Genomic DNA, 24965 nt, shown 5'->3' on the forward strand with positions numbered 1-24965 from the left:
CAGCATGTTGCACCTCATTGCTAATACAGGATTTTGACAAGTAATACACACTACACTAAATTTCTAGTGTGGCTATTCTACTTCCTCTGCATACAATTCACATTTCAAGGGGTACAAAATGGAACAGAGTGTTTCTGATCAGAAAGATGGCAATGTTTCAAGAGCAATTAATTGAAGTTATACAACTCCCAAGCTAGCCTATGGATGAACATATATACTGGAGTATTCACTAATCACCATAGCAACATGATGAGTGGTCTCAGTTTATATATTTCCTAAGCTCACAAAACAAAAGTCACCTGGCATCACATCATTTAAACTCATTTCCCTCCCATAAAATGTACATACAGACGGGATACAATCACTCAAAGAAAAAATTATTGCAACTATTTATGGATATAATCACTACATTTATGTAATACAAGTGGTATGAACATTAATCAATCCAAGTATCTATAATCTACATACAGATGCCTGCCAAAAAATATGTCTTATACAACAAATGTAATACTACAGAGTTCACAATGTTCTTATGCAATTCTAAAGCAATTGCTTGAAAAGATTTGGCTGTGTTACAGTAAGAAAAAGAAAGTCAAGCAGACAAAAATACCTAAACAAATAAACATTGTCAAAAGATATAATCTACTCAGCAGATTTTAACTTTAAAGGCATATTAATGATTCCTTCAACATGTAAAGATTTAAATTTAAAAGAAATTGATACAAATTGAGTTTAGTCATATTGTTTCACTTCAGGAATTGCATAGAATAAGTAACAGCTTCTATTCTTTGTAGGGATTACAATTATTCAAGTAAAACCAGACAAAGCGAACAGAAGTATTTAAGAGACTTGAGGCTGTTCATCCTGGAGAAAAAAGGCTTCAGGTAGACCTCACTGTGGCCTTCTCATATATAACGAGGACTTATTAGAAAATTGGAGAGCAACTTTATACCATGGCCTGCAGTGGCAGAACAACAGAGAACATCTTTAAACTGAAAGAGACTGGACATGAACAAGAGATTTTTTACAATGAGAACAGTGAGACACTGGAACAGGTTGTCCACAAAAGCTGGGGCTGCCCCACCCCTGACAGTGTTCAAGCCAGGCTGGACTGGGCTTTGAGCAATGTGATCTAGTGGAAGGTGTCCCTGCCCGTGGCAGGGGGGTGGCACTAGATGAGCTTCAAGGTCCCTTCCAACCCAAATCATTCTGTGTTTCTATGAAGAGGGCATTATTTGCAACTCCTGTTTGTGTGCACTTATGCTTGCAGAAAGAAAAGAAAGGGAAGCTGTTATTTATACAGATATCTGAGTTGACATCAGTTACAGGTCTTGACAAAGCTTAAGCTTTATTATGAGATATTCAGCTGGTAAAGGTGGAAGAATTTATTTTAGTACCTTACAGCCTCCTGGCTATACAAAAATGGCTTTATCAATGCCAATGACATTTGAAGGTGGCAAATTAAATCCAAGCATGCAATTGCAGATTGTCTTTTATTCCCAAAGTCAGTTGTTAAGCAGTTAAATATGACAGCACAGGGATCAGCGTGGCTGAGCTACCCAAGCAGGGGCATTACTATTCTGCCTGCTGAAACCCTCTCAGCCAGTGTGCAGGTGGGGAAGGAAGCCCACTCATGTTTGTCTCTGTACATCTCTGTACACCTGTACTATGATCCAGTAATCAACACTCAGACTGGCAAAGTAGCTCTCCTACTCTAATTTGATCCTTTCAATGAAAAAAAATCAGCCTATTAAAATACATTATACTTTGTTACTGCCACAAGCCAGTTTATGATCTGGCAAGAAGTGCCTGCAGACCAGAGAATTTACCTTGGGAAAAATCAGCTCTAAGAAAGGAAAAAAAAAAAAAAAAAAAAGAAAAAGTGCAATTTCCTGCTCTTCGGTATGATCAGCAAGGAAACAGTAACAGGAAAGGGGTACAGCGGATATTTCCTACCAATATGGCCCAAATTCCAGAATTCCAATTCTATAACCCATTCATGGGTTCATTTTTTCCAAGATTTTAAATTGTGAAAAGTTGCAGAAGATAAATGGCTGAAAGTTATCTAAGGCTTGAGAGCACATTTTAAAGTAAGAGAAGCAAGCTATGTTCACTTCTCACATCAGTGAAAAAAGAAGTGTACAAGAGCATAGTGCAGGAAGCAGAAAGCTGAAATAAGTTATGCAAACCTACAGAACCAAGGATTAGACAACCACACTGGCCAACACAAAAGATGTCTTCAGGCATTAGTTTGAAAAACAAGACCCAATCTTCAGCTGTTACTTAAAGAGTTCTTGGAGTTTTTTCCTAACCCTATGAAAGCTAGCTGCCTTCCTAGTCTTAATCTCCTTTCCTCTTCTGCCGCAACTCACTTCAATGAAAAACAGCGCTCCAGAACGTAAGTTGCATTGTTAATATTAAAACAAAGAAATTGAAATTCAAAGAGTGTTTTAAAGAAACCACTATACGAGTGAAATAACCAGCACAAGGAGAAAGAGCATGAACAAGTGCAGCTGAGAAGTGACTACAAGCATTTCAGAAAGCAGGAAAACCAATAAATATCAAAGAAACACTGGCCCCTAGTGTTGACATCTTACCAGTTCATTTAGGGTGGGATTAGAGTTTCAAACTGGCTCTCCAGCACCTACTTTCCCCTCCCAGAATTATGAGTTCCACAACTCGCATGGAGAGCAGTTTTTCACCTTTTTTCCAGGCCGTGCAACTACAGGCCCCCGTGAGCACTCTGTTTTGTCTACAGAGTCTACAACAGCCTTCAGAAAACCTGAACTGAGACTGCTATATGAAAAGGAACAAGTTTCTCTGTATACACTAGCATATGGGAGCTTGGAGCAACATAGTGATTTTGTACGTTATCTTTTTCAAGTTATATCACTTACACAAGACAAAAATAATGAGAAAAGAGTTTATGAGTAGCAATGACCTTTCATACATAACTTGGTCTTGGACTTACAAATTAAAACTTGAGAGGTCTATGGTCTGAGCAGGTTGCCAACTAAGAACACCTCTCCAGGTTCTTATGGGTTAACTGGTTGACTGTATAAAGGCCAAATTCCACGAGAAGAAACATCTGTAAGGAAATCTGATAAACAAAAAATAAGTATGTGTATTACCTTTTCAATAATCTCATAGCATTCCTCCATCTTCTGAGCTCTGTCTTTCAGAACTGTACTGGTCTCATTGTAGACATTCAGCCACTCTCTATAAGAGTTTTCTGACAGATCTGCGTAAGCAATGCACAAAGTCCTCAGACCTACAAAACAGAAAACAGCCATTACACATAGCAGGACTACACTATCTGCAAATCATTAATGCCCTAATGAACACTAAATTCTAACCCTCTCACCGGAACAACAGGAGCTTTTAATGCACATTGTTAAATTCCGGATTCCACAAATTTTCCCTGTACATGTTTAAAGCATTTCAGTTTTCACAAATGTAAACCAAAAGCCTGATTCATTTAGGTTACTGATGTTGGTGCAAATCAAGAGAAGCTAAAGGCCACAAGCTTCTCCCTGATTTTAAGTATTGCAATCTAGCCATACTGGAGCAACAAAAGCGTCATCTTTAATAATTTTTAGTTTAACTATGAAAGCAAGCTTGTATTTCATGTATCTTTAAAGGTCAAATTAAAAAAAAAATGGCTACATATTGTAACTGGAGATACTACTTAGTCAAACACACTGCACAGCCCCCGTTTCCTTGTAAAAAGACCGTTTCCTCCTACAGTGTAGGCATGCAACTCACATTAATAATGGGAGTTACCCATGCACAAAGGAGTAGATAATATGGCCCATGAAGTACGAAAACCATTTTATTAGACCAGTGGAAAAAATTAACATATAGAAATAATGGTTTTTTTTTCCTCTGGCATGAGTCAAGCAGAAAAGAGTGTGGGCCATAAAGTATTAAAGTTTCATCACTGAGAACATAGGAGTCTGCAGTAATTACTAATTAAAGCTGAATAATGTTTACAGATTTAGGAGGGAAATCACTGGTCCATGGTTTTACTATAACGAAAGTATCTTATGCTACTGCAGAAAAGGGAACAAAGCCAAGTACTTCTGTTTGAACAGAGGTGTTACCTCAGTCCTAAAGGCCTTACAGACCATTTCAGATCATTTTTGATGTCTTGGTCTTCCAGGCTTCTCAACTTGTTCAGGTTATTTCTCTGTTTCATGAAGCCAAGGCCTTTGTCACCTTTTACACTAGTAAAAACATCTCTAAATCCAGTGTAATGGAAGTATTTTGAGCAATACAACTCATGCCCATTCCCTTCATCACAGGCACACAGCACCCCATCTTTTCCTTCCAAATTCTACTTTCCTACTGAAATTGCATAAAAACAGGGCACAAACTTTTAGGGTTAAAGTTATCCCAGAGTTGTTAATTTGCTGATTACACACCACTTCTTAATTTATCTTCATAACCATCTTACTCAGCACTGCAAAGGTTAAACAATGCAGAACATGCTGCAAGGAGTTTGCTAAGTTGAATTCCCATGACATGCTGCTTCTCTTACCTTCTGTTGCGAAGTATTCAAGATGACACAGTGTTTGCTCCATATACTCGGAATCTTTTGAAAGCCTCTCAAAAATCACATTATCCTATTAAAACCAAATTCATTACAACAGCGTAAGTCTACAAATGAAGCTTTTATTTGGGTACTTATGAGCTCAAGTGAAATAACCTGAGTGGACTTACTAATACCTAAACCCAAGACTATATTTGCAAGTATTACATTCAGGTTTTATGGACCATGTTTTGAGTAAGTGATGTGGATTGTGTCCAGTGGCAAAGATACTACATCCACTTTAAATAATGAGAAAAAAAGTATGCTCTGTCTCCTTCCTCCTCTCTTTCCATAAAGCGGTCTCCATTACTAGGCAGTACAGAACACCCCTTTCTGAAGCGGATAATATTGATTTCCAGATAATCTAAGTGCCTGATCTTATCCAGTATACATTGTAGTCCCATGCAGAAGAGCTTCTTGCAGTCCTTTCTGGAAAAGATTCCCACTGATGTTAAAAGATAGAAGGCAGAAGCACTGATCAGGTTCTATGACAAAATTCTCTTAGAAATATCCTTCCTTCATCACTGTATCAAAGGGCAATTGAAAAAGCCCAGATAACAGAGGAAATCAAAATACAGCACCGTCACCTACATGTCTGGAGTCTCTGGATTTTATTCTGCAACTATCAGAACAGGGCGCTACACACAGATGAGATATGGAAACCCTATTTTTGCTTAAACATGTACTCTTGACTAAACACACCTACATATATCATTGATTAGAAATAGGAATACAAAACAAGTAATTTATTATGGAAGTGACAGGACAGGAGATGACCATCAGAATGGGGAAGAGTTCATACGAAATAGACAGTTAACTTAGAGTTTGAGTTTTGTCTTGTATGTTTTGCTGCATCCACAACACCAGGTTACACTAATTACTACAACCCTTTTGCTCTTTCAAGAGATCTGAGACTGCTCATATGGAAGACAGCTTAAGTTTTTTTACTATAAATTCCCATGTTCTCCATCCCTTCCTTCTTCAAGAAGGAATGTGAACTCAGGTATAGTAGGAGCAACAAGCAATTGCAGATCTGTGCAGTCCTACTAGACATACAACTTCAAAATACTGTACAAAGGCAATGGGCTTAATTCACTCTCACCACACCAGCATGAAGCCAGCACATCTTTATCAAATCAGGAGCGCAACTGAAGCAATAGAGCAGTGCACCCAGACAAATATGTCCTGACAAATTCAAGTAAACCAGATCTTTACAAAATTCAGATCTGGTTGCAAAAAGCATTGAAATTAAAACCACTCTCTGGCTGTGGCCAATGCTAGTTTTGCAGCCTTTGCACTTTGGTAAGTTATTGCTTTTGTCAGTAAAGACAGAAGAACACCATGGTGCAAGTCATGGTGACAAATTACAGCAGGTGCAGATATGCAAGGGAGCTAGATCAAGAGCCATCTGAGAACAGATTTTAGATTACAGATCCATACAGCCTTTAGCTTAGCTCCTGAACTGCTGGCTGCACAGCCCTGTGAAATCCTAACTTTGATTAATTAAAGGGCACCGCTCCCATCAGTTTCAGGATTTCAACTGGGTAGTAGAAAGCCCAACAATCTTCCTGCCTGCCAAACAAGTCAGAGGAGGAATAAGCAGTCTCTTAAATCACTTCACTCTAAACAGCAAGCCAACAGGTACTATGTACAAGACATGAAATGCCAGCAACAGCCACAGCTGCTAAAACAATAACTAGTAGTGTTACTTCTCCATTAGGTGACTTAATTACTTACAGCCCCTTTGCAGTAGAGACGTAGCTTTCCTGATGGAGTTCGAACAATCACTGACATCCTCTTCCTGTTGCTATTGAAAGAAAAGAAATTGCTTCTGTTAGTCATAGAAATGGAGAGCAAGTCCTGTTCTAGCCAGAGATTTTTCTCAGATGTGTCTAGTGCATCTGAGATGAGGTGAGAAGTAACAGTAATAACTTGAGACCTCACAATCCTTGACAGCAACGAGAAATACCAAATTGCCCATTTCCAGCTTCAGCCCTATGGCTCCCATTGGCAAGCCCCCTTCAAAGCAAGCCAGGACACAAGAACAGCTGCCTACCCAAATCTTCCCTGGCTTATTTTTACATACTCCTTTAGAGCAGAACCAGCCAACTCAAAGACAACAGAGAATAAGACTTCAAGTCATTAAGCCACAGAAACGGTAGGAAAATAAATAAATCAATAAATAAATCACAAAAGCCGGCTGACTAAAAGCACCTAAACTGACAAAACTATCAGCTGACACACAGAAAGCACCTTTTATCATCTCCAGTGATTTAGGGGCCTGATTCATCACACAAAGCTTCTTACTGCTCAAGCAGTGCCCGTGCTATCTAGTCTAACAAGTTAGGAATGCTTGCAAGGTTTAGTTTTTCATATATAGAGTGGTTCTTAAAGGGGTACCAAAAAGCCCTTCAGTTGTAGATTCCACCTACTCAAGCCCAAGTAATTTACAGAAGCGCTGTGAAAGTGCAATATCAGTCTCAAAGCAAGTTCTTGAAACAGACAAGTTACGCATCAGTAAACCAGTGAGGCATGGAATAACACTTCCAGGGCAGCAACTTCTCAGAAAGACCAACAGAGCTGCAGGGGCAGGGAAGAGTTTCATGCTCATACGGCCACAGCTGCCAGTTTGTAAAAAGCTCGATATGGTCCTATATTGTAAACGAGGAGGGGCAAGAAAAAGCTAAGGAACTTCAGCTCTTCTACTGCATCAGCTGAATCTTTTTATTCTCAATAATATTTACAAAAATAGTTTTCTTGTTGCCCTGCATTTAGCATACTAGAGGAAAACTTACCTGGAAAACTCTAACACGTTAAGAATTTCAAAGGTTTTTTCTTTTCCCAGCTACAAAGGAAAGGAAACACTGTAATAAATATAATTTGCAGTACATTTTTACACGTGCAAACATGTAGCTAAACACAACCTTTTTAATACATCCAAGTGTAAATAAGACATAGTAATAGCTCCCTCTCCTGGCAAAAGTAATGTAGAGCCCTATTTAATGAAGGCATTCTAAACTTACTTGAATGTCTAGTACTGTGGCACCCTCCATTTACTATTTTTACACCATTTCAAGGAACTACCGTTTTACTCCAGAAGGATAAGCATGCTCTGAAGGTTTATCTGCATATTTACTTCTTAACAGCTAACAGACATGCTACAGACTGTGAGCATTACTCCAACTCAGAATAAACATGCCGTGCAGATTTGGTATTACAATCATAACCTTTGTCTGAACTGCCTTAATATTTCTTTTACTTGAATTTACAAGTATATTAGATTGTATGTTTTGTGGCAAAAATAGAATGGTTTACTAAGGATAAATTCCTGTCATTGCCAACAACTTTTTGTTGGGGTTGATGAGCAATCTGAGGAAGTAAAAGGGTTTTGAAACACCTTGTCTTTGCCATTCTTGTTTTAGAGCAGATGGAGGAAGAAGTAGGAGGTACTGGAGTCTCAGAACTCCAGTGGTATCTGTAATACATTATCAAAGAAAGGGCTGTAGCAAAACCTAATTGCAGCAGTTATGTTCTAACAAGGTACATACCAACTCAACAATAACCAAGATAAAAAGTCATCTCCAACCCATGCTACATGTACTGCCACTGATGTAGGCAACAAGACATGAATCCAAGAGTGAAAATTTATATCACTGGCTATAGACTGACCATGCTCCCAACTTGGTACGCATGAGGAGTATAAAACTAGGTCTTGTGGGCCTGGTTCTCCTGCAGAGAAGAGCTTAGATAGCTCTAGATGATGATGCTTATCGTAAGCTCTTCCTCTTAAACTAAGCAGCAGTTTTCTGAGAAGCTGCTAAAAGTTTGTGATAAGCCCTGGAAAGCTGTGTTTTAAGTGCTTTCCCTGGCAGTGTACCAAGAAACTTGAAAGTGAATGCACCTGAGCAGAAGGACAAAAATATATCCATTATTCTTAATAAGCACCCTACTAAGCTGCACCTGCGTAAATCTGGAGTCACTTTAGCTTAGACTGTAACTTCAGTCAGAATGGGGCCCCATGAGTTTGAGACTGCCTGCATCAGCTCTAATCCATTAATTACACACCTCCACATACAGAGCTTGTTAAGCAGACATCTTCTACAGGGTATCTTACTGAGAAGAAAAATTCCATTTTCAGACAAGAACTCAAATACTTCAAAGCACAGTAACCATTAACGGTAAGTCAGAAAAATCTCTACACACATGAATTTCCTTCTAATCTGAGTGTTCTCATCTGTGTTTCCCAGACAACGGAAATATTCTTCAGGCACAATTGCTGTCATTTCCCACGTAAGCTCCCAAGTTCCTATTGCCCATGCCACACAAGAGGGCAACGGACTTTGCATCTAAAAAGAGTAAGACAACTTTCCCCAGTCTGAAAAAACCCAAGATGCCATGTAGCACCTTAAAGGCTCTGCAAAAACAAATTCACCAGAACCACACGAGAAATTTATGCTCTGGATGAGCTTAGAAGCCCATGCTGCGCATATTTACTACTTACTGCATCAATGATAACAGAATGTGGAGTCCGTCCTGTGAAAACATAACCAAGTTTTTTTGCTCCTTTCACCAAGGCCCCTTCATCTGTGAATAGCAGAAAACCTTAAGATTACTATGGCATATAGAAGACGTCTGCAAAGCCCATACTTAAATATGTCATAATGCCAAAACACAGAAACCCCCTTTCCCCATACTCCCCCATCTATACGGCTGTTACAGTAGTTCTGCACACACTTCCACAAGATGTTCACATTGTAGTCCTACAAAGGCTACACAATATCAACTACACAAACTTCATAACCTGCATAAAAGATCTTGAATTACTGAAGCATTGAACTCCACTGTTGTGGATAGATGAAAAAGGGAAATACTTGTTCTGAAACCAAGGTCAAAGCTATGTTACTCTAAATCCTTGCAACATGCATTTAATCAATTTCCTGCTGTAAAGGTACTAAAGTTCAAGTGCTATACAAATATAACCTTGTCTTGTGGAGACTTAACAGGGGCAGTGTCATTAAGAGCTCAAAAACCAACTGAAACCAGAGCAAACACTTCTAGCTCTAGTAGACAGTTAAACAGCCTCATTAAGAAGCAAGTAGCATTAGGATAACCCCCATATAGATAGATTTAGTGCCAATTCATGCAAACATAACGCCTCTACACCTCCTTTAGTCTCCCCACAGCTCATCACCACTGTGACTGACCATAGGTGCCTTACACAGGCTCCTCACCCTACTCTTCAGGCACTTTGAAGTATAAATAAGTGATGCTGCTTCACCATTCAATACATCACTACAACAATTCCAGAAACAACCTCAGTTAAAAAGAAATCTAATGCGGAGCAGGGCCCTGCTGTTCTACATTTAGGCCTGCCTACCTCCTTCAATACCTCTATGCTACCTAAAACAAGGAAGATACGGGTAAAGAGCAGGCCTGAATATGGCCAGTATCGTGCTCTTGGATATACTGTGTCACATATCAGCGTATCAGCACCTTGTACCTGCTTAAACCAAGATGGGAAGCTACTAGGATCAAGAAAAATAGTTTGCACTCATGCCAGATAAAGTAACTGCTCATGCAGGAAAAAAAATCCATACTTCCATAGATCAGCTGTACACACTGGAAGTTTTACTTTTGCTTGTCACCCCTGCAGAAAGGCCAGAGTAAAAGGTCTCATGAACACAAAAAGATCATAAGCCTGACCTAGATCTACAAAAACATCGAGTACTTGATGTTTTTGTAGGAGGCATTGAAAAGCAGCATGTACTGATGACAGAAGATGCCAGGTCTACTGTTAGCATCACAGGGGACATCTTGCTTTCAAAATCAATGACCTCTACAGAAATTTCTGGACCTTCCTTCTATCTACTTCTAGTCTCACTCCATTCCTTCCAAAAACAGAAAACAACCAACCTGGAGAGGAGGCCTGGTAGATAATTTTATTTCCTTGTCTCTCAGGAACAACAGTGTGACACACAGCCAGCAGAGTGAGGAACTCCTGTATGTGCACAGCTGTGGGCTAGATAGGACATCAGAAGAGTCAGGTTTAGATTACACACACAAAGACAGCTGTTCACTAACAAAAAACCCCTCAGGTACTACAGACAAAAAAAACCCCATTGTTCTCTATTTATAATAGCTACCCTGGTCCCAGAACATCAATACAGCAGAGATAAAGGCCAGTTTTAATTAACTGGAATGCTAATGATAAAAAACTCGCTTAAGTTGCAGAGAGCTGGGAAGCCAGATCATTTCTCCACTCCCCACACCCAAATATAAAAACATCAGTTTTATAACAACCCAAGCTTCATATATGCAGATTTGTCTGCCACAAGATGCTGATGAAGCAACAGGAAATATTACTTTGGTGGCTTCCACAACAGCTTTTAATAGATTGACAGTAACATCACCAGAATTAAAATCACTGCAACTGCACAATTTGTGATGAACATCCAGAGCTGACAGCAGCTGATTAGCCAGCAGAAGGCAACATCATGTGCTCTTCCACAGGAATACATCATCTAGCCAAGCAGAAATTTGATCAATGGTCCCTACACATTCAGCATCATGAAAACACATGACATAAAACATTGTTCACAGAATGCAGTTGCCAGCCATCCCTACGTGCTTAAAGACACACTGGGTCTACAACTCAGTAAAGGTAGTATGGCACTTAAATATCAAGCTTATGATCTGCAAATTCAGGCAGCTACAGTGACTTGGAGTCACTCATCTCATTCTTCCCTCCCTTTCACCGCTGCTTCTCGCATGGCATTTCTAGTCTCCCAGCAGACAGAAGTGGTACCCAGCTGCCCAGCTCACAAGCTGCCATACTACTTTCACTCACAGTTCACACAAACCTTTAAGGAGTTTGCCTGGAACAGCTGAAGTGAACACATGCTCCCCTTCAACTCTGCTATATCAGTAGCATCCACAGTTGGTGGCACCCATCTCTTACGTCACATAAGCCGTTTGTTCAGTGACTGAGTCAGACATGAACTTCACAGCTCTACCTTTGCAGAAAGCCTTAGCTGACTTCACGAACTCAGAGTTTTTGCATATGAAATATCATCTAGTTCCCAAAAGTTTTCATTAGCATAGCATATTTCATACATACTCTGTCTTAACAGAACACTCAAAAGATCAAGAGCATTGCACAAGCTGTTAGAACAAGAATGGGCCAAAATCCTGCCATTGCAATATTAAAAGCAAGATCAGATGGAGGATACAAGATACTAATAAAAACAGGATCAAAGTTTTCTTAAACAGTTAAAAGATGCTTCTACATAATTTAATCTGCTGGTGTACTGTTTCTGCTGTTTCACAACAGAAAGGCTATGATGTTTATATGAAACTTTTTCAAGTGAAAACCACATGCCACCAAAAATCCTCTGACATAAAAGACTTGGATTATAGGTATTTTTCTAAGAGTATATGCAGCATTACTATCTGAAATGCAGCAGAGTTATTTTTTAGAACCCTTTAATCACACAGAACTACCGAGACATTAAAATCCCCTCCACTTCCCACTTAGAGGGGCCTGGAAAATGCAACTTCTCACAATTAGGCCAGCAGCACTCACAACTGGCTCTCAGACATGTTAATGCTTTTCTCCCCAGCCAAGCTATGTGACAGAAATAAACTCAAAGCTTTGTCCTGTCCCAAATGCTCTTTCAGAGACAAGACCAAGAACAGGGAAAAACTGTTGATTTTTTTGTTTCTGTTTGTTTTGTTGTTTTTTTTTCTTCAATATGGTGCCCATTAAGTACATATTTGTACAACAAAGATTCACTGGCAATAGCTAGATTTAATTAGGAAATAAGTTACTATGTAAGGCACAAAACAACATCATCTAGCAAATGCTGCGTTAACGTGTAAACAAAGAAGCAAGTGCATCAGGAAAAGGGTTTAACAAAAAGACTGAAGATCCAATACTTATTTTATTCCATGTGCTCTGTCATTAGCATCTTTGAGATAACTGTTTTACACAGGCCCTTTATCTTTGCATACTGAAACTTCTGAATTGTATGGTCACATACCACTAAAACAGCAGCAGCCACATATTTCTGACCTACTGGAGTGCAGAGACTGTGTTAAGAAAATGAACAGATGCAATATAACCGGAGTAGCGTGTGAAATGTTAAGTCCACAGCAAATTCCTGGTCAGGAGGTTACTGCTGCTCCATCATTTCCAGTGAAAGCAATGAAAATTTTATCTCCATCTCAAAACGCACAGCCTGCCAAATTCTCCTTTCAGCATCCACTGTTGCAGACCTTTGATGTTGTTCTTATGCTTATTTGACTAGCCCCTTACACACTTTAATACTATGTCCTCTATCAGCTGGAAACAACCTTTCTCTGGTAATGTCAGATTTTAATCCTTCCTATGTATATATATTTCTGCTTTCAAGCCAGCAATGTAATTTATTGCTGTCTTGGTATTTTCACAGCTCACAATGTATTATATGGCAGTCTTCCAATTCTATAGCAACGGATCACCAGAGGCCCAGCTGATCATGTCAGCTCCTCCACACAGCTGTCACTTGTTTCCTTTCTATATTGTTTCAGCACTGACATAATATTTGTTGCATTGGCATGAATCACAACGGAGCATTCAAAATCTGCTTCAGAGCTGTGAAGAGTAAATTCATTAGTGGTTTCTGTGGTGATAACATCCCTTACAACACCCCAAGTTGAACCCCAGCACAAAACAGAATTCCCACAAGTTAACTGGTTCTTCTTTATTGCTTGTTTTCTTTCCTCTTCTAAAGCAAATTTCTGCCATTTTAGCATTCAGGCTCTTACTGATGGTCTCTGAGACATTCCTTGCCTGCTCATTTGTTAAGCTCAGCTCTGTTTCTTCCCACCCCGTTTTTTCCTTTTCCAGTTTTCTGTAGCAGGAACAACGTTTGCACATTTTAGTCTCTTGTTCAGCTGTCCACAGGCAGCTCTCATTCTCCCCGTTTTTCCTCCCTGTGTGCCAAGAGCTCTGTGGGAAAGCTATTGCTTCTCTTTGTCTTTTTCAAAGTCACTTGGTATACAACCATCTACACGAAGGATGTACTCCACTAGCTAAACTTCCTTTGCATGCTGCCCCTTACAAGCTGAGAACTACAGACTCATTAAGACATAGTATAGTATTTCTGGAAGCAGTTCCCAGATTACCTACAAAGCGTTATCTGCACTGAAAGCAGTTTCCCTATCTAGGTGGCACAGCATCATCCATTATCAGTACTGACCACAGGTCAGGAAACCGCATCACAAGTTTTCATCCCTTCATGTTCCCCCTCATTCAGAAGAAGCAAGACATCAAGTCAAAACTCAGCCTTTTGGGGAATAATCTGTGCTCTGCAGAGCTGTATCTCCGCACATTTGTCACATGTCCTTATCTGGGCCTCCTCACTCTGAAGACAAACTGCATTATTCTGCCAACTGTTCACAGCCTGATAAAGTTACAAGGAAGTTGAATAAATAACCTGACATGCAATCCCCTTTTTATTTGCAGCAGCATCAGATCAGTGCTTCCATTCACTGTATTTCCAGATGAGCAGAACTGACAGGTTTTTAAGTGAATGGGCAGTGGGATATTAAGACATAATGCAACAATTTGAGCTTCCTCCTTTGCATAAATGTGACACATTCTGCTACAGACAGCTAGAAAAATACTTATCTACTTCATTACCAGAGAGAATTATGACTCACCATCTTAAAAAGATGTGAGCTTCCTACTGTTTTATTCATCAATCTATCTGGGGAGCACTGCAAGGATCCAACCATGTTGGGCACCTCCAGAACAGTAAAGCTGATAAGGCTGGAGGACACAGACTATTAACCAGTATTTGAATATCAGAGTTAAATGAAAGCTCATCTTGTCCAAAACCACTAAAATAGGACCTATAATTAAAGGTACTGTCTTGTGCTTGAGAGAAAGAAAAGTACCAAAGTCCCATGCACACTAAGGGCAAATGCAGAAGAGTGAAAAGTATTTCTTATGAAGCAGTACCAATTTAATTGTGAGTTGTTAAACAGCAAGTTTGGACAGTCTTCGGAAAACTGTTACTTTTCTGAACTAAAGCCTCCCAGAGGTTCTCACCACCCTAGGTCCTTTACCCCTCCTGTATTTTAAATTCCAGTTTTCATCCCAACACCAGCATTACACTTTCCTGGTTCTGCCTTCCTAAGGAATTAAAAATCAGCTGATGACAGGTGTCACAAAAATAAGCAGACACATTAGAGAGATCCAAAATGATCGCTTTCACTGAGGTGAAGCCTCAGTATGAGCACAACAGCTATCTGTTCTGCCTGGCCAGCTGCTGAACTACTCATCACACATACTCAACCAAATCATGCATCTGCAGCTATACCATGTGCTTGCTGCTTCTTGCCCAAGTGGTAATTTGGGGGCCACAGAAAAAAGTTCATATTCAAATTGGAATTAGTAGAGGAAGTTCAGAGATAATCCAGGGAGAGGAGCCTAGGATGAGATCCAAATCCTTTCACTTCTTGACCTCCTTCTTCACACTCATATCATCAGGGTAAAAAAAACTACCCCACACCAAACAGGCTTGCATCTCTGTGCTGAGTTTATTCACAGCACATTTGCAATTCACAAGCCCCAAGATTAGACCATCAAACATTCTTTTAAGTCTTTGGGAATAACTGACCTCTTATTCTAATAAAAGAGTTTACACCATTTTCCCTACAGAAACAAGCCAGTGACCACACTCCCGGTGCAGCTGCACAGTTCATCCAACAGAAGCTGTTACAAAGAAAAAGCACAGGCAGACAAATCTAGGTACTTTCTTCCACATTAAAATCCCAGAGAAACATCCACATGTTTTCAAGACAGCTTATTTTTCCTTGGAACGTTTCCTACAGGGCAATAATTCTTTGACTGTTACTCAAGTGTGGACTTGGCCATCAGTCAGCCCTTACACACCAGTGGCCCAGAAGAGCTATGAAATTTAGGTGATGCAGGATGCTAGCAATCTTCCTAGCAGATGGAAGACAGTCTCATGAGAACAAGTACATGATCTTTTATTTTCAACCTGGAAAGAGAATTACTTGGCACTAAGACAACTCTAAACTAACACTTGCAACTGAACTGAAAAAAAAAACATCTTCAAGACCAGAGCAATGAACACTTAATGAGTGTTCGTGAGAGATCACATCGACAGCTTCAGCTGCAAAAGGGCAAATGTTTAAAGTGAATTCATTGCTTACATGAGGACTGCACCATCTAACACCATAAGGCAGTTTGTGCTGGAACACTTTTATCACCTCAGTTCACTAGATGAGTGGAGATAGACATGCAGATGGCATCTGCAGCTATTTCCTAGCTATGAAAACTAAAGCACTAAGGTAGAAGGAAGCAGTTTATACACCTTAACAGCTAAAATGCAAAAAGCTAGAAATATGTGACTGTTTCTTCCCCCATTACCCTGCAATTCAGCCTTCATCTCACTGATGCAGTTTGACAAAAAGACCCTAACTTCCTAAGCAAACTGTCACACATAATCTTTACATTCTAATGGCTTGAGCTACATCACCACTTGTCTGCAGGTGGCATCCACCCCTCCAGTACAGTCCAGCTCTGAAAGATATCTTCGGCCTACACAAGATATCTTACATCTTATCAACCAGAATTTTCCCCACTGATTATCTGAGGGATGAGTTCACACAGTATGCTCAGCCTAATAGTCAGCTGTACAATGACAACAGTATTTACGTACTCAAGTTGCCAGCCAGAAGTAAACTTGATACATAAGGGTTCAACAAGTAAAGAACAAAGATTTCTGAGCTGTCTAGATTGACGCCTAAGGAAGCTACAAAAAAAACCTTTATTTGCCTGCTACAACAGCTATCTATCTCCCAAAAGAAAAGCTCTAGCCAGAGAGGATCAAAGTCCTAGAGATAACCCAAAGTTAAGGGACCATCTCCAGGCTGGATGAGAAACTCCATATCACATCCCATTTGATACAAGTCCTTCCTGCTGAGTCAGTTAAGGTGCCAAAGCACTGTTTTATATAGGTGCCAAAAGCAACAGCCTGCAAGAAGGAGCTCAAATTCTTCACCTGCAGGCTACACCAAAGCTAGTAACCTTTCACTCAGAATGAGCAGCCACACATGAACAGAACAATTGACGAGGAGGCAATCCAAATCTTGGCTGCAAGTGAAGTCCAGGGGGAAATCCTTCTAGTGCAGGTGATTACAAAAGCCACACTGGAAACCAATACATTGTCTGGGGAGCAATACCTTTCTGAAAGCTAGAGTATAGGAGCCATCTTCAGGCTCTATCACTCTGAGGAAAACGTAGTGCCACAAAGAGTAATTAAACATTCCTTCAGACATTTACAAACATTCATGTCAGGTTCGTGAGTACTGTAAAGCAAAAAAAGGAAAGCAAAAGCTTTGCTATACACAAACAGGATGTTGTAACAGTTGTAGATACTCATACTAAATCAGCCCAGTTACAGAAGTTCTATTGTCTAAGGAGAGCAATTGGCTAATTGAGTTTGTGCTTGCCAGTGCCCTGATCCCCTACTGCAAGACAGTTTCTGCAGAAGAGAAGGGTCATGTTATTTTGCAAGCAACTTGAATTGTCTAGTCAGACATTTCACAGCTGCGTGGTTTCCAAACAAGCAATGCACTGTCTCTCTCCCAAGGACTAGGTCCATTCAGGACACAGCCAGTGTGGCTAAGATTACTAATCACCAAGGCTCAGGATAAACCTAAACTTGCAATCAAGTCCTACCTCTAAAATCCTTTACACAACTGGAATTCCCAACATTTGCAAGCAACTCTCACATGAGAGCCACCATGCAATGCTCCAGATTACTTTAAAAAAATGCTATTTATGGGTGTTTGAACATTCTAAATACTGCAATCCTTCTAAAGAAAAGCTATCTACCACTATTTGCTAGAAGACATCATCTTCTAAATACACCAATATTTATGAGGCTGGTTTATAGCTTGCTGGTATCCATACCAACACCACTGTTTAATTCAATATTAAGACAAGTGGGCAGAAAGGCGTTGGAAGGAGCTATTCTGTTTCCTTTTTACCCCCTCTGCACTTGCATGATACACTCATACAGCAAATTTGATCACACAAATAGATTTGTTCAGCATTTAATCCTATGGAGACCTAAAATAGGGTATTTCAAAGACATGATATCCAAAGATGAGACTTACATGGTCATTTTCAATGTTTTGCAGCAGTCTTGGGTCATCGAATTCACATGATTCACTGGTAGGAGGAGGTAGCTGGCTGCAGAGCAAGACAAGCATGTGCAAATGTAAGTAGCAACATTTCCTATCTTACTACATTTATTTTTGTTAGGTAGCAAAACCAAAGTAAGATTCCACTGTCCTTGCAAGTATTGTGAAAAGATCATATGAATAGTGCAAAGTGCTGAAAATTATCAACAATTTCTTCAGAACACCAGCAATAAGCCTAAAATGGCTGTGCCTGAAAGTGTATTTAAGACTCAAGTGTCAACACACCTCCTAGGGACAGACATAGCATAAGCAGCTTCTAAGTGTACTTGAAATACATTGATTTCAAGGTGACTTACTTTTGAAATAGATCAAAGATCAATACCCCTAAGCTCCCTCTCTAGTGAGCTGTTTCAAGTTGATCCCTGGTGGATTTTAAGCTCGAGTATTCCAGGTTAGTACTTAGAAGAAACTCTTACATAGAACTAACTAGAAAAGAAGTGTACTGGGAGAGAAAAGATGGCAATGAAGGAAACAGCAATATACTGGAAGATAAGAAAGCCATCCACAGAAATTACACCTCAGCAGAAGTAGCAACCTATCAGATCACCTTCCTAAAAGGTGATCATAAAAGTGAACTGCACCAATGGAGAAGCCTAATTCATTTCATTAGAAAGTGGCCTTATTAACAGCATTCAGAGTCTATCCGTTTCTGGTGTGGGAACTCAGTTTTTAACTATACTTGCCATTCAAAGTCACATCAACCCTCCCTATCTCTTCTATAGCTTCCTGTTAAATTGAACATGCTACAGAAACACCTGTATAACACTTCTAGGTTTCATCTGCTTTTTGCAGAACTGGACAGACCCATCACCTCTATTCATGAAATCTCTAAATAAAGAGGAGTGGGATTCTCTTGCCATGAGACACCTCCATATCAAGCCCTTTTTCCAGTTTAATTATGAAAACATAGTATAATGTTCCTTTTCTTCTCCTTGTCAGGTTTGAGCTTAATGATTGCAGAGTAGTATCAAGTCTCTAGCTACAGGTAAGGTTATTGCAAAGAAAGATACTGATGGCTTGTAACTTTGTTGTCTGCAATTATAATTAAGCACTGCACTGGTATACATCAAACCCACACCAGCCACTTACTACCCCTCACCCCCCTTCACCCACTATCTCTCTAAGCAGAAGATCCATCACCACCCACCAGCTTGGCATTAGGCTCCTGCTGAAAGAGCGTTTTACTCAAACACACTGCTCCCTTGGGCTTCTTCCAATCCCAAATTGGAAAGTAGTCTTTATATAGATTGTTCCCGCTCTGCTATACAGAACATAAACATCTTGGAATATATTTACCTGAAGTCTTCTGATGAACGTTCTCTTTCCAGCTCAGGAAAGTGACTGAGTGGTAGAAAAAGATAAATAATATTTATTCCACTCTGCAAACCCAAAAATAGGTAGAAGGCAAAGATCAATACATCATCACTCAATCATATACTGGAACCATGGGTTCAGCTGCACATACACTTGAATCAAGTTTTCTACCTTTTGAGGTATCTAATTTAACTACCATGAAACTCAAACATTAATTTGCACAGATTTCTTAAGACTACCCTTTTAAAACTAAGCAGAGACAAAGATTTAGTGTTCAAGACTCAAAGTGTAATGCTGGCATGACTACTCAGAGGGATCCTTTTGACAGAAGCAGAATAAAACCAGTGAGTATCCCTCCTGTGCAAAGAATGTAAAACTCTACAATTACAGATGTAATAAAATCCTGTTTCATTTGAAGAAGTCACAGAAACATGGCTGACAATTCCTACCCATTGGCTGCACCATCTTCTCTCTGAAAGAGTCAGTTTATTTAGCACTTGTAATTTAGTTTACATCATGATATGTTGGAAAGCAAGTCATCCTCACTTCGTGTAAAGTACTCCTCAGGTTTGCATCCCATAATTTATGCGGGACATGAAAACGAAAGCTATCAACTGAGACCACTATCAACTGAAGAACAGAACATAGTAATGCTGTTCTGATATGAAAGTATGTGCTGTTAATAAGCACACATTAAGCTAATGAGTTCGTAAAAAAGTCATACCTACCCATATGTCACTCCAGCAATACTACATTTCTTGAAGTTCATGACGTTGCATGTTAGAGTACCCGTTTTATCAGAAAACAGGTATTTCACCTAAAAATTATATAAAAAAAAATCAAACTTACAACTTGCAATGTAACAAAACTCAGAGTGGAAAATAGTGTCAAGACAATTCTGGAAGACATATGGGTCATGTGTTACAGCATTGGCCATTGCAGGATTACTACAACTTGGTTTGTCCTCCCAAAGCTGCAGGAAAATAATTGGTAAAGTTTTTAAATGGCATTGTTTCTTCTTTGTCTCTTAATTCAAAAAGGCTCAAATAGTAGTTAACAATTGCCAAGGCTCCACAGTGTGGTCAAATAGATGCACATGCTTGTGCTAGTTGAACAGTCACCAAATTTCTGAACTGTACTATCATCAAAGAGCATGACTGGAAATTAAAATAGAGATACTTAGAGATTGTCAAAGAATCGTTGGAATTTAACCCAAAGAAATACAGTGTTCCAAAGAACACTGAATTTATCTGGGGATTTCTCTCTATCAACAGTACTGTGCAAAGAATATCCTAGAGTAAATTTAAGTGGTAATCTGCAGGCAAACAAACTGGTCATAAGCAATCCTGAAGAGCAAGATGCACAGCCACTGTAAGTGCTGCCCAAGCTACTATTCCCTTAATGGAAACCATTGACTTTTAGCTACAACTTGGAAACAACCTAGCACAGCAAAACGACTTTCTGAAGCATTAACAGGCTTGAGATTCCCCCTTTCAACAGGTCACAACAAACCAAAATTATCTGCAAGGTAAATTCCACACTGTTTTACCTCTGCACCATATAAGATTTTGAACCGACGGGTAGGAAGGGATAGGAAGATAGCTAATACAGGAGTTCACGATTTAAAGACCAGAATGTTTTGCTTAGATTTGCAAAAAGCTTTTCCTCAATATTTGCAATTCAGTTCAAGACACTGAATACACTATTATTGAAGTGATCTTTCAGCTTTTCTCTACAGTGCTTCTTAATACAGCATTGGAAACAGCCTGTGCAAGTTAGAAGTCCAAGTGAGTCCCCAAACATCTCAGGAACTTTAAGTCATTAATAACTCTAGCATATAAGAAATGTTAAAATGCACCTTTGAACAAGTAATTCAGCTAATGAATCCAAAAATTCAGTCTAGTTATATGGAATCTCTAGTAAGCCATTTCTGAAAACAACATAGGCCAACAATATACAATGTGCCACATAAAATGGTTTATTTTGGAAAATAAAAAAAACCCACCAAAAAAAACAAACTATAATTTGGAGCTTGCTAGCTTCACAAAGAAAAATTCAATTCCCAGGCTTAAGACTGTCTACACGATGTCAGATTTTATCCTGTGATCTCATTATTTTACTTGTAAGACTTGAATTAATGAAAGTAAAGATGTCCCATTAACCTGAGCCATAGAGCAACAGAACAAAGCAGATTTGTACGGCATGCTCTCATACTTTCTATCTTCCCAGGACATACCACAAACATGACACTTGAGAAGATGTTGTCTTACCTGTCCAAGTTCCTCATTAAGATTTGAGGTTCTGGCCATTGCAGGAGTATCTGTTTCAGGATAATACATATCTATGTCCTGAAATGAGAGCAAAATTAGACCTACGGTATGTAAATTAAAACACTCATCCCAGACTAAATATGGGTGCCTCCTTTACAAAACACACCTCCATACTAGATGTACATGAGAAAAGCCAGATTCAATTATAACCTTCATTACATCTCTAGTTTAAGATTTTAGTACAGTTGGAAGAAGTTCTAACAGCCATTAGCCATGCTAATCATAGTAAAGTTGTAGTAGTTCCTCTAAAATACAAGTAAATAAGGTCTAACATGTCTGAACTGCTTATATTTGAGATACTTACTAGCTTATCTGAGAAATTGCTTTGGTTCATGTAGTAGCTGTTTTACTAATCCTCCCTAATTAAATGTAGCAATAGAAGTTGATTTTAGAGTCACTTAAATTGTTCCTTCAATCATGGATGTGGCTAGAGTAAATTGCCTTGCTGTAACTAAAGACCTGTGATTAGGCATGGCAAATTCCCTGGGTTTGTTCAGATGAAGAGACATTGCTACAGTATTTTTGGCCTACAACTAAAGACAAACAATTTGAAGTCAAAGCTTGAGCAAACAGAGGCATCACCCCTAAAGAAATCTGGGCTTTCCCTCTGCTGCAGCTGAGAGAAGCTATAAAAGAATTGAGGAATTTTCAAAAGATGATTACTGAAATGAGCAAGCTGACAGATCACCCTCAAGCAGAGCACTGAGCCTTCCTTCCCATCTTGAAAGACCAAAGCATACAAAAGTGATCATTTGCACAGGGACTTTTTCTCAACTAAGTCTTTTATCCTCCTGTGGAACACCAAACTAACAGAGAAGAAAACTTCTGAACTTATCCCTGCCTTTCCCATCAGAAAAGACATGAGAAAATCTGGTAAAGATTTCAGGATAGGTTGTTTTTTGGTGGTTTTTTTTTTTTGGTTGTTTGAGGGTTTTTTTGTTGACATTAATACATTTATTCTTTTTACTTACCCAATTTATAAAAAGAGCCTGAGTAAACTTAACAACTTCTAATGTCACCAGAAGACTGATTGGAATAAGGTTGTTGTACAAGATTATAAATGTCAGCAGATTGTATCCAAAGTTGACAGACAGCATTTCTGTGGACCAAAAGACATAAGACATCAGCAGACAGAATGTGGAAGTCTGAGCAGTACAGTACCGGGGCAATCATCTTTCTGCGGCTGGCCTAATCATATTTAGTAGTGTTAAAATAACCAGCAAGTGTGTTGATGCCTCATATAAGGGACTTCTTAATATTGATTTCAGAAGTACATATATATATATATATATATATATAACACCCACAGAACACATACGTGGATACACAGTGTATTACGCTAGGTGAAGAAGAGGAAGATTGGTGAAGCTATATATTACAGAACAGAACACTTTCTGAACAGTTTTTGCTAAAGCCTTGGGTGATACGGTTTAGTGTGATGTGTTCCTGCCCATAACAGGGGGGTTGGAACTAGATGATATTAAGGTCCTTTCCAATCCTAACTATTCTATGATTCTAACAGATGGTGACAAGTATGATATTCCACACTAACCCAAATTTAGAGAGTTGATGTGTCAGCTGCCCCAATTAAGAGCCAATACCACTAGTAATATAACTTTACCTATCACAAAGTACCTACCTGTCGCAGTGGAGTTAGAAAACCGAAAATAAATACTAAAATTTGTCCTAATATCTGCCAGCATTGGGAGAATTGAAGTTATACCAAAAAAAAAAAATCTAAGAACAAATTGACTTAAAACAGATACCTAGTAAATGAACTAAGGCAACCTGCTTGGGCAAAAGAGCTATTATTAATCATGACAATGCTGGGCAAGTTGCCCAAATCAATTCACCAGCACAACTGGTCCAAAAAGAAAGGGGAAGCATTCATAGACAGCAGGCAGGAAAGACAAGGCTCAGCAGAGACACAGGATGAAGGCTCCTGTTCATGGTACTGCTGCAGTCTCTACATCCAGTGTCTCCCCATCTGCCTGTTCTTCACTTTTCTTGAAGCTTAGGGAAGCATTTCAAGTCAGCAGCCAGTGCAACCACCATAATGGGCTCACAGCTCACCACTTAAGGTGTTTTCAGCATTACAAGGAAGTTATTAAGGCAGGAGAGCAAATTAGGAGACAGAAGCCAAAAGGAAACTGTTGAAGTCTATTGAGATCAGAGTAAGACTTGAAGTTTGGACCCATGCACCTCCACATGTATCACGAACTCTATCTTTGGTCAGTTTACAGAAAGAGCAGGAGCATACTTCATATTCAAAAATGTTTATCCAATACCATCTGCATAGATATTAGATATTTAAAAACTTTAGACCTACCTGCCTAGCCTGAAAAAGTGTCTTTTCTGTGAGTGGTCGATACAGAAGTGATAAAAATAGTGTGGTCTGTCAATTTGCAGAAAAAGCATTTATATATACCGTGTCATCCTAGCTTATTATAGGTTACCCATTTTATATTAGTACAAGTTTAAGTTTGTCCCATTCACCTTTTCCAGTGTTACTTCCACCATTGTAAGACAAACTTAAACTGCCTCATTAAAAAGCAAGGGAGAGGGGGAGAGAGGAAAGAAACTTCAAAAGTTGCTGACATTGCTATTTGAATACAGCTACTGAAAACCAGAGCCAAATGAGGCACCTCTAGGCTCCTCCCATGATTTTTTTCTATTACTATCACAATTACAGTTCAACTGCAGAAGACACCCTTTGTCATCTGCTTTGCAATCACCGTCAGAAAAACAAATTGCAGTTTGTGAGAATTGTTTCCAGATCCGCATCTCAAGATGTTTGCACCAACACTTTTTATAGCTAGCTAATGTAACACCCTCAAGTCAGAAGTCTACAACACAATTTATTTTATCCTTTAGTGTTCACATAACGCCCATCCTGGATATTTGAACAAATAATTCAAGAAGTACAAATTAAATAAAATAAAACATTTCAATAAACATGTTAAAAGATTGGAGCTCGTTACAAAAGAAGTTACAAGCCAAAATCCCTGAAATATTACCCAATAAATAGAAAATCATGACAGTTAGCATTTTAAGAGCAGATCAGCATTTCTGACTCAAGAAAAAAAAAAAACAGCTAGAGAAATCCTTTGCTTCCATAAAGTTGAAGTCAGTATCACCAGACCAATACCTGTTACCCTGTAGTGAGGTACAGACAAAACATAAGGCAGCAGTATATGGACTACTCTGAAAACAAATTCATGTGTGGCATCTCCACAGAGCTAAAAGAACTTGAACACTGAACATTCAAGAATAACTCTTGCCCCTCTTCTGTTTCTGCCCTGCTCCCTGTGTGGTAGCCCAGTGATATTTACCTAACCTTTACAGGGTTTTATTAACAGACGCCTCATTTGCAAGCTCACTTATGCCAGCCCATACTCAAAACAGAAAAAAATACTGGGCCATCAGAAAGTTAGTGACTGACTGCTTCT

General features: G+C 39.2%; 1 protein-coding gene across 4 annotated transcripts in view; it reads right to left on the bottom strand.

Annotated features, from left to right (window-relative positions):
* The window catches only part of ATP8A2 (ATPase phospholipid transporting 8A2), a 279853-nt gene that overhangs the window by 229178 nt on the left and 25710 nt on the right, over positions 1-24965 (bottom strand). For all 4 annotated transcript variants that reach the window (XM_031049535.2, XM_013129215.3, XM_031049536.2 and 1 more), the window contains 11 exons: positions 22488-22615; positions 21457-21534; positions 19915-20003; positions 19169-19213; positions 17786-17861; positions 10505-10610; positions 9093-9175; positions 7387-7436; positions 6329-6398; positions 4541-4625; positions 3132-3271 (listed from right to left, as the gene is read on the bottom strand). In XM_031049535.2, the coding sequence (XP_030905395.1) occupies positions 3132-3271; positions 4541-4625; positions 6329-6398; positions 7387-7436; positions 9093-9175; positions 10505-10610; positions 17786-17861; positions 19169-19213; positions 19915-20003; positions 21457-21534; positions 22488-22615 (950 nt within the window). The remainder of the gene's footprint in view (positions 1-3131; positions 3272-4540; positions 4626-6328; positions 6399-7386; positions 7437-9092; positions 9176-10504; positions 10611-17785; positions 17862-19168; positions 19214-19914; positions 20004-21456; positions 21535-22487; positions 22616-24965) is intronic.

This window comes from Melopsittacus undulatus, chromosome 2 (genome assembly GCF_012275295.1).
Source record: "Melopsittacus undulatus isolate bMelUnd1 chromosome 2, bMelUnd1.mat.Z, whole genome shotgun sequence".
Taxonomy (NCBI): Eukaryota; Metazoa; Chordata; class Aves; order Psittaciformes; family Psittaculidae; genus Melopsittacus; species Melopsittacus undulatus.